Raw genomic sequence first — 13,832 nt, forward strand, 5'->3', positions numbered from 1 at the left:
GGTCAGCATTTTAGGTTTTCGAATTGGATGCTGGGTCTTCTTAGATCTCGAAGGGGGCGGGCAGGTGAGATGTGGAGAGATTTCTCGACGAAAATATACACAGGCTTGGTGTTAGGGTTCAGCATCCCCAAACTACACCTGTTGTGCTGAATTAACCCCACCTAAGAAGCAGATAGGATTATGGGAGAAAAACTCCTCCGTCAGAGCGCTGGTAAAGCTCAGAGCCTCGGCCTACGCGGGAAAGCCGCGGACTACAATTCCCACAAGGCCTCGCGAGCCCACCCCGCCCGCGCCGCTTCAAAGCGAGGGAAGACAAGGAGATGTCGGGCGCACTCCTTGTTGCGTCATTAGCGTGCGACTCTAAGATACAAAATTGGTCTGAGCTACAAAAGCATGGCAGCTGCTGAGGCGGCGGTGGGGTCGTCGTCATCTTTGAAAACAGACACAGTCCCAGTTCCTGAAAGTGCAGGAACAGCTGCAGCAACGGCCGCCACCTCCTCAGCGACGGCTGCAGCCGCGGCAGTTGCGGCCGCGGTCAGGACCGGATCCGAAGCCAGGGTCTCCAAGCCCGCGTTGGCTACTAAGCTGCTGTCCCTGAGCGGCGTGTTCGCGGTGCACAAGCCCAAAGGGCCCACTTCAGCCGAGCTGCTGAATCGGCTGAAGGAGAAGCTGCTGGCAGGTACTGCAGCCGGGTGGGGACCAGGCCTAGGCGAGGCGGTCGCCTTGAGAGCGGAAGCCGGAGAGAGCACTGTGGGCTTTTTGCGCGCTCATAGCTCAAGAAGGGAAAGGGAGAGTGACCGCTGTATTAGCTCTGAACGGAAATCTGGGGCGTCTCGCACGTGGGCTTGTACTGACGTGAACTCCTGTAGCCTAGTTGGCAATTGTCGTTCTCAAGAGGCGGGGAAAAACAACCAGCCCCACCTCGAAACCACACATCCACGAATAAACCTCTGCTCTTGGGCATGCAGACCAGTTTTCTGTAACCTGATTCCTCAGGAACCTTTTATTTGGCTCACGTAGATGAACCCTACCCAAAGGAAGCACTCACTGGCTCTTTACAAAGTTGCATTCCTAAAAATACTTTGGAAATGCAGATATTACTTAGTTATCCAAGATTTAACACAGTGGTTTTCACATAGTGGGCCTAAGAATTACTTAGAGGCACTTGTACAAATGCAGATTCCTAATCTCTGCCCTCTCAAGAGATGGTGATTCTGGGGGTATGGGGTATTTTTAGAAAACTGCATTGTTAAACTGTTGCTCTGGGTGATTCTGGTGTAAGTAGTCTATGGACCACTTTTTGAGGAACACTTAAGTATAACTTGGTCACTTCTAAGAGTGTTCTTTTTGTTTGTTTCTTCACGTATACTGGGAGAATATTAGAAAAACCTGAAGGATCTCTCAGTTCGTTAGCCCAGGATGTCATTTCATACAGTGGCGTCAAGAGACCTCAGATTTATTGGGCACCTGCAGTAAGCCAGATCTGTGAAGATGAAAGAGACTGTCTCTTCTTTTAACTGAGCTCATAGTGGTAATTTCTGCAGCCTTTGGAGATAAAACTAGGTTTTCAAGGCCCTCCAGAGTTTGGCCCTGGCTTATTTTTCCATTAAACCAGTACAGGAAATTTCTTCTTTGTTTAGTGGCCTCTGGCAAACGTTACCCTCTGCCCCCCTTTTTATTACGAAACAGAATAGTCTAATAGGAATTTAGACTATTAGAACTGACACAGTGCAGTTTCAAATGTTTATAGGCAAAGGTACATTCTTGAAGATGTCTAATTCCTGTGTTATATCTGCTCATTCTTTTGTTAGACTTTCATTATACTTTGTTACCTGTAAAGGTGGGTCATATAGGAGCTGTTGAAGGAAGGAGTTGCATCGGGAGCAAGCTTTGAGGTGTCATGATGGAGTTGTTTCCTTCATAGGATTGCTTTCATTTGGCCTGATTTGTTAGCTAAACTATGGCTTTTTAGATCCTCAAGGTAATGATGGCCATTCTTTCTCACAGACAGGTTTCTGATAAGATTAAAGCCATATCCTGGCCTTCTGGTTAATCTACTTCCAAGAACTGAAATTCCTTCTTGAAACTTAGTTAAAATTGATTGTTTCAAGACTGTTGCTGGGCCATCTTCTGGCTGGAAGCCACTCACTCGGAAGTAGACATCCTCATTACTCTTCATTTCTATATTCCTGGTGATTGGCGTATTCTATATTTATGTTAGCTAAACCAGGGCTTCCCAAATGTCATTCTAACAGGCTGTCAGAATTACCTGGGAACATTCTTAAAGATACAGGTTCCAGGGCACAACATTCTAATGCCAGCCAGGTTCTACAGCCGCTGATTCAGGCCACAATCAATGTCATGACCTCTACTGACATTCCTTGCCTTTCCTTACATTGGTTAATGTCATACTAAAATCTCTGCTTTTCTTTGTCTTTTTAAATCCTTCAAGGCCTAAAACATATCAGAATGTTATAGCTAGAAAAGATCTTAATAAAGATTCATCCATGAATGGTACTAGTGGGGTGAGCCAAATTCCATTATAGTGGAGACAGTGTGTCTTCAAACTTGAAAGAGGAAAGGGGGAAGGTATAGCTCAAGTGGTAGAGCACATGCTTAGCATGCACAAGGTCCTGGGTTCAATTCCCAGTACCTCCTCTAAAATAACCTAAATACATAAATAAACCTAATTACCTCCCCCCGAAAACAAACTTGAAAGAGGTAAATTTGGATGAAAAAGGAAGGCAGTAAATATTTGGGCCTTCATATTCCAAGGAATGTCAAGTTAAAAATGCAAAGTGTTCCCCAAAATGTTTCTATAAATCCATGTATCTGAGATCCACAGTGGGTTGCAAGTGAAGGTGAGGATTTGAAGCCTAGGCCTGGCCTTATGGGTTTATGTTACAATGGCCAGTCAGGCCCTTCCCAGCACGGTATGTAATCAGCACCACGGTGCTGACTCAGCAGGGTGGTAATCATGTGGTGAGACTGAATAACCCAGCGTATCCTTTTGGCCGTTTAACCTAGCTTTTCTCCTGTTGCTTTGCCTTCCCCTCTTTCCTTTCTCTGTCCTCTGTTTTCATTTTCTTTTCCTGTTTTCTGCTTCCCTGTATCAGTGGTAGTAAGGAGGGATGGATGGGTTTGGAGGGGTACAGATAGTACAGTGTTACCTGCTCCTTTCTTCTTATTGGAAATTCAGGGGCCAATAGTCCCTCAGTTATTGTTATATGCCATGATGACAACAACAGTGATGATGATGATAACAATGATAACAATGTATTGTTATAGTGCTCTGAGTTTCCAAAGCACATGCAGATAGCATTATTTCATTTTATCTTTACAAGTGGAAAATGAGATAGGCCAGGTTGGCTTTTTTTTTTTTTTAATGTTTTTAAATCTAGATGCTTTGGAGCATAAGAGGCAACTTAAACTCTTCCCACATGACCTTTTGTTGAGATCAGCTTCTTTAAAGAATTGAGAGTTTTGGTTAGGAGAGGAGGACGGAGATACAGATGGTTTGGGAACTTAGTGTTCTTAGAAGGAATCCTGTATGAGATGTCCTGCCAATGCTGGAGGTACCAGCAAAGAACACCAGGAAACAAAAGAGAAATGAAATTGAGGACTTTTAAAACTAGCTGCCTATGTGAACACTAACTTCTTTTCATCATTCTCTATCTACCAACCCACTACTGCCAGGAATTTACTAGATCTTTGTGGCTTAGCCTGGATATTTACCTACTTTTAAAACATTTTTTTTCCCTTAGAAAATGAATTCTAGTTTCTAGACAACTAATTTGGGAATACTATTTATAATTTAAGGAGTGTCTGTACATTTTAAAATCTGTTCTTTGCTAGTAGTGTTGTCATACTCTTGATATATATTAAATTTGTACAATACTTTTTGTTTTGAATACTCCATCCGCACTCCCCCATCTTATATTTATGGAGATCCTACTTCATTTGTCTTGATAATTACCTTTTTTTTTTTTTTTAATCTCAATTACTCTTACAGAAGCTGGAATGCCTTCTCCAGAATGGACCAAGAGGAAAAAGCAGACTTTGAAGATTGGGCATGGAGGGACCCTAGACAGCGCAGCCCGAGGCGTCCTGGGTAAGAGACATGAACGGGAGTTCAGTGTGACTGTCACTTACATCAGAAAGAAATACTGATTAAAAACAGGTAAAGTTGACAAAAGCCATTCCATTTTCTGTCTGCTTTGGAATATTCCAGACCTACTGGATTTATAGTGCCATCTTCTCAAGAAGCCCTTAAATGGTACAAGGTATAGAAGGCTATTAGAAATAGCCACTATTATGTGTGGATAGATTTTGAGAAAGGATTTGTATATGTGCAAAAAAGAGTTAACACAGCAGGCCTGAAATCACTGTCTTTGGAAAGGCCTGCTTGTATCTGGGAACTTGAATTTTGGGAGTGTTCCCACCCTTCCCCATCTGATAGGGTGGTTTCTGTGCCTTGACCGTGTGACCAGTGTGGTTTGTGGTAAATACCTGCTTTCCACCTTGGAGTCTGGGGTTTTGTCCCACCATGCAGGCAGAAGGGGCCTGGGTGACCATCCTTATCCCCTCCGATAAAAACTTAACAGTGCTGAGTTTCTAATGGGTTCCCTTGAGCAGGAACATTGTATGCATGTTACTTTGTTTTGGATTGTTGGAGAAAAGAGTGTGCTCAGTTTTCCCCCCTCATAGAAGAGAGAGAGAATAAGAAACCTGAGCTTGGATTTCTCTAGTGTCTTTTTCCTTGTGACCCAGCTATGTAACATTAGGATGTCCCTGGAGGTAAATCTTAGCCATGTATGAATCTTCCAGCTTGAGATAGTCTTGGGGACTTTTGACAAGGTAGATGGCTTTTTTCTGCCTATATCAAACCTAATCTGTGACATTAGCTCTCTTGAGAAGGTGAACCTTGTAGTCCCTGAGAGGAAGTCACTTCCTCCTGGGAACATTAGTTGAGTGTTTTATTGCATGTGGAGGAAAATTGATAGAATTGACTGAGGGGAGAAAAGTCATTTATTCTTTTTTTTTTTTTCACTTTTTTTCTTTTTGCTTTCAATAGAAGTTCTGAAGTCTATTTTTATAGATTGCTAAAGTGTGTATCTGCAGGCTGGAGTATGTTTTTAGAAACTTTGTTGTAACTGTATCCGTAGTCACAGAAATATATATGTTGGGATTCTCCCATTTCCCCCTTCCCCACATACTAGGAACAAACTTCTATAAAACAATACTTACCTTGTATATGCTCTGGTGTTTTTTATTTTGTCTCATTTTTTTAAAAAATGTTGATCATAATCCATTAAATTGATTTCATGCTGCACTAATGGATTGTGACTCATGCTTTGAAAAATACTGTGCTACAGTATGTAATCTATTTTATTAGAGATAAAATTAGATACAGATAAACAAAAACAAACTTGATCTGAGCTATCCAGAGGAAATGAAGGTTTATTTAGAAAATGATAAAATTGGTGAATAAAATTCTATTTTTCAAGAAAATTAGAAGCAATGTATGATTTCGTATTTTCTAAATTACAGATTTTACTTGACTCATGTTGGCAAAAGCATCTTTACGTGAGGTTAAAATATAAAGAAAAAAAAAAACACATGGAAATCCTTTTCCTGAATTAGAGAACTTGAATAGGCAAGTTCTGATGCCTTAATTACTGATTAGTGATAATCATTTATTGAGCACTTACTATATATGAGGTCCCATATATATGAGGAGCTGAACCTGACTCTGCTCAATTCTAAAGTCTCTGCCCTGACCTGGGATGGCCGATAACTGGCACTCCCGCCTTTGTTCCCTGTTCCCCATATCCATCGCAGAAATTACCAATCACAGCATGCTTTGCTATTGGTCCTGCAAGAGGCTTCAAGACTCTTACCAGTTCAGCTCTCCTTGAGTCGAAGCCTGTTTGTTATAACCTTCTGTTTTCTAAGGCACAGCACCATAAGTACAAGAAAAAAGAGGGTAAAATGTGCTGCTTGTTTATGAATAGACCAATTGTATTAATTTCTGTTGGTTGTTATTCATTGGCATGCAGAAAATAGTGATATTCAAGGTGAGTAAATAAGTGTATTTTTTACCTTAAACCTAACGGATCTTGTTGAAGCTTCCATGTTAGTATGAAGGGGTGGCATTTGGCTGAGATTTGTATGAGTGGAAGAAATTGTATTGTAAATAATTTTCTATTTGGAGGCTAGTTTATATTTGATCACACAAGTACTTTTATGATGGCATGGTGTGTTCACTTGTCAAGTTTGTTAATTTTTTTTCTAATACCCGTGATTTCCATTGAGGAATAAAGTGGGGGAAAAAAAGTAGGTATTTAGTCACAGAATAAAGGATATTTGTTGTCTAGATTAGCAATTCTAGGGACTGTTAAGAGAAGTTGATTTTTATTTTATGGTGAAATAGATACTGGGCTCTGACCATCATGAGTTTGTGTGCTGGCTGTTTTATGTATTAAGTACACAGCATGCTGAGCAAATCCTGTAACCTCTGAATCTCAGCTTCTTTACCTCTTAAAAAGGGATAACATCTGCCATAATTCTCAGAAGATTTATTGAAATATCTATAGTTACAGTATATAGATATATACTATATCCTTTGAAGGGCTTTATAAAAGTTTTTTTGTTTGTTTTTACAAAACTGGACCTTGTATAGAAAGATATACTTTTACTTTCAACACTTTAAACTGTTTTTGCTATTTTGGGGGGGAATATTAATGGTACAAATTTAAGAATAGCTGACAGTTTAAGATACCTGAAATTCAGGTTTATAATTCTAGTAACCTGTATGATACATAAATATTAAACACATTTTAAGATATTTTAATTCAAGTATTAAAATTATTAGATATGACACAATATATTATATAAAACATGTAATTCTATAAAGTGGGCTTGCAAAATTCTCATAAATCCTGTGGTAGGCAGAATAATGGACCCCCTAACGATGTCCCTGTCCTAATGTCCAGGACCTATGGATATGTTAGGTTACATAACAAGGGGGCATTAAAGTTCCATGTGGAATTAATGTTGCTGATCAGCTGACTTTAAGATAAAGAGATATCCTGGAAAATCCTGGCGGGGCCAGTGTAGTCACAAGGGTCTTTAAAAGTGGACGAGGAGGCAGAAGTGTGTGAGAGGAGATGTGGCAGTGGAAGCAGAGGTGGCAGTGATGTGATTGCTGGCCTTGGTGAGGAAGGGGCTCATGAGCCAAGGAAGGTGAGTAGCCTTTAGAAGCTGGAAAAGGCAAAGAAACTCCCCTGGGAAGGCTCTAGAGAAAGATTCTCCCCTAGCGGCCTCCGGAGAAGAATGCAGTTTTGCTGACACGTTGATTTTTACCATAGTAAAACCCCCGTCAGACTTCTGACCTCCAGAGCTGTAAGATAAGTCTGTGTTGTTTTAAAACACTTTGTAGTTTGTTACAGCAGCAATAGGAAACTAATATACTCATTTATTGTAAATCACTTAAAATGGAAACTAAGTTTTTTGTATACCATTTTAGAAGTTATTTTTTAACTTCGGAGGTTAGAAAATTACAGGAGAAAATTTAGGAAATATCAAAAAAGAGTTGAAAATAAAAATTATCCATTTTCCACCTTCCAGCAATAATCACTGTTAATGTGTTTGTTACATTTCCTCCTAGCTTTTTGTCTATGCAGATTTTTAAGTTGAGTTGTTTTGCTGTATGTGTGTACATTGAATCCTTTTTTTAAACTTGACATCATAGTGTAGCATTTTTTCATGTTAATTAAAAAATTTGTAAATATAATATTTTCTTTTTCTAACTTTATTGAAATATGATTGACAGTATATGTTTAAAGTATTGAAGTCATATCGAGTATCTTTCTTCAACCTCAATGGTATGAAACTAGAAATCAATTACAGGAGGAAAAGTGGATATTAAACAATACAATTCTGAACAATCAACGGGTCAAAGAAGAAATCAAAAGAGAAATCAAAAAATATCTTGAGACAGATGAAATGGAAACACAAGAATCCCCAAACTTTTGGGATGCAGCAAAGGCAATTCTAAGAGGGAAGTAAACATTATTTTTAATGGCAACATCATGTGATGTCATATGAGTAAAATACAATTTATTTAACCATTTCCATATTTGAGGTCATTGGAGGTTATTATCAGAGTTTTGTTAGTAGGACTGACTTTGTGAGGATCACCTTTATGAGTAAAACTTTCTCCTTGTTTTGGATTATTAAGATAGATTCCTGGAAGTGAAAAGATACTGGTCATTCAAGGTGATTGCAAGTGTCTTATAGAATTATGTAAATGACAATAGAAACTTCCCACTGCAGAAAGCTTTGAAATTACATGCATAATGGCCTTGCCCATCCTAAAGTGACTCTCATCATAGATAAAGTCTATCTTTTTAATTTGAGAATAGAAACAGCCTAAATGTCCATCAATAGATGACTGGATAAAGAAGATGTGGTATATTTATACAATGGAATATTATTCAGCCATAAAAACTGACAACATAACTCCATTTGCAGCAACATGGATGTTCCTGGAGAATGTCATCCTAAGTGAAGTAAGCCAGAAAGAGAAAGAAAAATACCATATGAGATCGCTCATATGTGGAATCTAAAAAAAAAAAGAGAGAGAGAGAAAAGAAACATCTGAGCACAGAAAATTTGGGAGATAGAGCAGTAATTGTGAGATAGCACTTGGAAAACTCTGTTACCCATTCCTCCTTCTTCTGCACACTTTTTCAAACTGTTACGTGCTTGCTTATGCTTTCCCTGCTCATCTCTGTCTTCTTTAGTTGTAGAAATCCTACTGATCTTTCCAGATTTGGCTAAAATGCTATCTCCACCATGTGAAGCCTGTCCACTTGCTCTTTTATACTGCTAATGTAAAACTTCATTCTGTTCTTTGTTTTTGTTAACTCACTGAGCACTGGAACCAGGTCTTATTTATTTCTGTACTTATGTAATAAGTACTGAATAAAATTTTGAATGATTGAATGGGAAAAAGCTGAATAAAAATCCTGTCCCATAAACTATCCCTTGAATGAAAAGTGGCTAGTTGACTGGGTCCCAACTCCAGTTAATTTTTTTGTATAACGCTTCTGTATTAGTCTTCTAAAATTCTGCTTTCACTGACACCTAACTTCTATGGGTCTTGGTCTTCTCGGATATAAAATAAGAGAATTAAGCTGGATAACTCTAAGGTGCCTTCTTGTTTCATTCTGGATCACTTCGCTAGCAGAGAAATCATTATCAGTCTGGCATTTCAGCCATGATAAAGTCAGACACATCAGCCTGCTCTTAAGACACCGTGCACTCTGGTTGATAAACCCACTGTGCTCATCCTTGTACCTGAGAATTTTTCAGTTTGTTCCTTTTTTAGCATATGCTTCTGTCTTTTCCGCATGTTCAAATCCTACATATCCTTTAAGACCTAAGTCAAACTCTGAAATGCCTGGATGAAGCATTCTCTGGACTCTAGCCGTTTAGAGGGCTCCATCCTTTGACCTCCTACAGCAGTTATTCAGATCTGTGTTCATTTTGACACTTCATCATGTACTTTCATATTGTTAGTCAATGTTATTCACTCATTAATTCAGGCAACATTTTTTTTGAGCACTTGTGATTTCCCTTCTCTGCGTTGGATTTGGCCCATGAGATTATTTCAAAGTCAGGAAATGTACTGTTCCATTAAACGTATTCTTCTTGGGACTGTGTGTATAGTAGCTGCTTGAGAACTATCGATTGGGGATTCTTGAATGTAATAAAATTGAATTGAATCTTTGTAATTATTGTGCAAGGTTTTGCCTCGGCAGCAGCTGCTACCGTTTGAGCAGTACCTCGCACAGTGGAAGATCCTGAAGGCAGACAATTTATTAATGTTAGTCCTTGAACCAATATGACTCTATGGTAGAAGCTTAGAGAGGGTTTGGGGTAGTTTTTATGAAGCAGTTGGGATGTGAGATGTGGTGTTTCAAAAGATGAACTTGGAGTACTTCACTAAGGAGTTGGTAATGAAGGCATTGGAACCCTATTGAGGATTGCTGAAGGGCTAGTGCAGTGTGGGTTTTCAGAAATGGTTGTGAAATGGTATGAATTGGAAGAGGACAGGATAGGAGGTAGACAACAGCCAGGTTTACAATATTTATGGATTAAACGAGCAATGAATGGAAAGCATTTAGAGTAGAATTTGACACATGGTAAACTCAATGAATGATATCTGCTATAAATATTCATGATAATTCTTTCAGCTGGCCAAATCATTTCTCTTTGTTTCTTGTAATTCTGAATTGTGGTGTTTATATTGTGTTCTTTTACAAAATTGTATATATATATTGACGAGAAATACTTCAAGTCTTACAAAAATTTGCTTGCTGTTAGGGAAGAAATGATTATATCCTCCCAGCCTCACCTGGTGAAATGTGTTGTCATAAAGATAATGTTTGAAATGAAGGAGACATATTTAAGGTCATTGTACGTTGTACGTGGGGTATGTGAACATAAATTCTCCAGGCTCTCATTTTACCCTGTATTCTTCCTTGTGTTGCATTGATTTGTTATGTTTCCATTTTCTTGGTTGTGTACTGCTGGGCACTAATCATCTTTAAATGGTTCATTAGTTATGATGATGGCTTTTGCTTTGTTTAATAATGAACTCTGTCAAAGACTTTATCATACTATGATTAATTGTACCAAGTGTTTTCACTGATGCTCGTATAAAATTCCAGTGAGTCCTTTGAGATTTTTTTGCAAAACTTTTTGTTGTCTAACTGTCTGGGTTGAGATTTCTTACTATGTTTCACACTTTGAGAAAAAGTCTCTCTCCCACCTCCTTTTCAGATTTTCTTGCTTGCATGACAAGCTCAACTGATTGGAGTCATAGGAGCCCTCAGATTACGCTAGACATGTGCTCTTTCCAACTTTACATTACGTATACCAGGAAATTATGACCAATGTATGTCGTAAAACAAATTTTTAAAACATACTTTTTATAATAGAATGTCTCATGTATGACATTAGAAATATAATATTTCTTTCTTTGATTTATAGTGGTTGGAATCGGAAAGGGAACAAAAATGTTGACCAATATGTTGTCAGGGTCCAAGGTAAGAATACTGAAATGGTTCTGTTTTTCTTGAATGTTTTCTTAATGGCCTATATGTTGGATTTTATGAATTAAAAAGTAAAATGTATAAATTGCATGAATGAGTGTCAACCCTGAGTATAATCACAATGTCTATAATCATGATATCTGAGATTCATAATATTGAGATTATAAATTCCTTTTTTTTAACATTTTTTTAATTGATTATAGTCAGTTTACAATGTGGTGTCAACTTCCAGTGTAGAGCACAATTTTTCAGTTATACATGAACATACATATATTCATTGTCGCATTCTTTTTCGCTGTGAGCTACCATAAGATCTTGTATATATTTCCCTCTGCTATACAGTATAATCTTGTTTATCTAGTCTATGAGATTATAAATTGATTGAAAAACAGATTTGACTTACAGAAGCAAAAATTTTGCAGTGCTCGTATTTTAAAAATATTTGTATTTTGGGGTTTTTTTTTTGTATAATTGTATTTCTTAGAGGAAAGGGAACTTACAGATCGTAAATTCTGTTGGAAGATTTTCTTAAACCTTGGAATTTTTGTAGAAACAATATCATTTTGTAAACCATGCACTTTCCAACAAAAGATGTGCTTTGTTCAATGGTTACAAAATATTTAGTAAGTAAAAGAATGGTGCTTCTTTAAGGTGATAAGTTACATCATTCATCTATGTGAATAGCCTGTTCAAATCCAAATGCTCCTTTGGAGGCATTTGATAGGAGAGGGAGGAGGGGTTATGCAGCGGCAGGAGAGGCTCCAAACCTGTGCGGCAGGCACTGAGTGAGGACCCTCATGTGAAATAGCAGGGTGGAGGAGCTCTGAAACAAGTCTAGATGTCAAAGTGTTTACCCTCTCTTGGCCTCTCAATTTTTCCTTAGGAAAAATGATTTGATTCTCTCTAAAGTCTCTTCCAGCTCTAAAAGAAATAATATCAGTAGTCTAATTAGTAGGTAGGTGCTAGTTATGATAGCTGGGGCCAGGGGCCAGTGAAAATGCCTGTAGAAAGAAGATTAATATGCCACTAGGTAGAGAAGAATTCCTGCAAATTCCTGGACTAAACTTTTTGTTTTAAAACCCTTGCTCTAAGTGGGATATAAATAGTTTGTTAAGTGATTTTGTCTAAACTGTTTCTTTAAAAAAAAAATGTAGTCAAAGACCATTTAAAAAACTTACCATTTCATTGCAGACTGACGACTTTTGTAAAATATAATTAAAATGTTACGGGAAAAAAAATGTTATGGCAACGTCAAATTGCTAAATAAATTTCTAAATACCTTCATTTTCTGAACTTTTCCTGTCGTGAATACTGGCCCTTGGGCCATACTCTGAGTGCCAGTAGTCTAAGTAAGCTTTTCTTAAAATAAAAAGCTCTGGAGAACATATTGCCTTTGACATCCCATTTTAGTTGTCAACTGGCATAAAAGCCTGTGTTTTGCGGTTGGGAAGGATCTTAATACCTTAGAAAAATGGAAAAATTTCCATGTGGCTTGCTCTGCAATCTTCAAAATGTTGATGTTGAAAAATCACAAAATACAAAAATTGTGTTAGAATGGAGGGATTTGACTGTTTTACAGTAAATTTGAACATTGTACTTAAAGACTGACACGAAGCTTGGAATCTGTTTCTGACACAGGTTTTTGCCAGCTGCTTAATGTTTGTGTCTTAACTCTAAAATATAAACAATGGTTACTTTGATGCTGGATTATGGATGATTTTTATTTTCTTTTTCATATTATTTTGTCTTCTCCAAAATCTTTACAATGAAAAGTCCACTTTTATAATAATAACAAAGAAGATATATTTGTATTAAGGAATGAGTTTGGGTTTTTTCCCCAAGATAAATTATATTGAGCTCATTGGAATGTTCATTATCCACCCCTTCCCTCCAAAACCACAAGTGCATGTAATACACTATATGATACTGAAAGGTTTTACACATAAATTCCAGGCACATTTCCAGAAATATGATGGCTGGAAATGTAAATACATCGTTGGCTCTGGCTTAAGTTTTATTTATCACAAACCATTTTGGTATTCAGCTCGAAAAGCTGAATGTCATACAGTGAAATCACTGATCCTCAGATGCCTGTAAAGTAAATAAAAAAAAAATCCCTGGTGCATCTTATTATAGAAACCTAGTTCTTGGGTGTTTCATATTTCAAAAATAAGCATTATTATCTCGTTATCTATTTGTATTTCTTGCACTTTTAATTTTAGATTATGTACTTATAAAAATTAAATTATTTAAATTTTCCCTTTAAGAGTACACTATCAAAAGTAGTTAAAAACTGTTAATGAAATTTTTTTTAATTGAAGTACAGTCAGTTATAATGTGTCAGTCTCTGGTATACAGGACAGTGTCTCAGTCATGCATATACATACATATATTTGTTGTCATATTTTGAATTTTTTAAAACAGATTTTGTTTTTAGCACTGGAAGGAATCTTAGAAATCTCCTTATGCAATGACTTTCAAACATTTTTTGACCAAGACCCATAGTAAGAATTTCATTTTACAACATGACCCTATATACCCATATATGTATAAAAACTAAAAATTTTGTCAAGTGACTTTAACCCTAGGAACAGTGTACTCTTGATATTTTTCTTTCTATTTCATTTTTAAAAAATGGTGCCTATAGCCAGACCTACTATTTGACCTAATGTTTATTCTTTGTCCACTCTTACAGGTAGGTTTTTATTT

At 37.4% G+C, this 13,832-nt stretch overlaps 1 protein-coding gene across 2 annotated transcripts in view; it reads left to right on the forward strand.

The window, feature by feature from the left end:
- Nucleotides 1-360: 360 nt before the first annotated feature.
- Nucleotides 361-13,832, forward strand: part of TRUB1 (TruB pseudouridine synthase family member 1) — a 31,701-nt gene continuing 18,229 nt past the window's right edge. Inside the window, exons 1-3 of one of the 2 annotated variants that reach the window (XM_064488468.1) lie at nucleotides 361-679; nucleotides 4,013-4,111; nucleotides 11,062-11,117. In XM_064488468.1, the coding sequence (XP_064344538.1) occupies nucleotides 394-679; nucleotides 4,013-4,111; nucleotides 11,062-11,117 (441 nt within the window). In that variant the 5' untranslated portion in view covers nucleotides 361-393. The remainder of the gene's footprint in view (nucleotides 680-4,012; nucleotides 4,112-11,061; nucleotides 11,118-13,832) is intronic. The other variant, XM_010998515.3, reaches the window with a different exon arrangement.

The sequence above is a fragment of the Camelus dromedarius genome, chromosome 8 (genome assembly GCF_036321535.1).
Source record: "Camelus dromedarius isolate mCamDro1 chromosome 8, mCamDro1.pat, whole genome shotgun sequence".
NCBI classification, from domain to species: Eukaryota; Metazoa; Chordata; class Mammalia; order Artiodactyla; family Camelidae; genus Camelus; species Camelus dromedarius.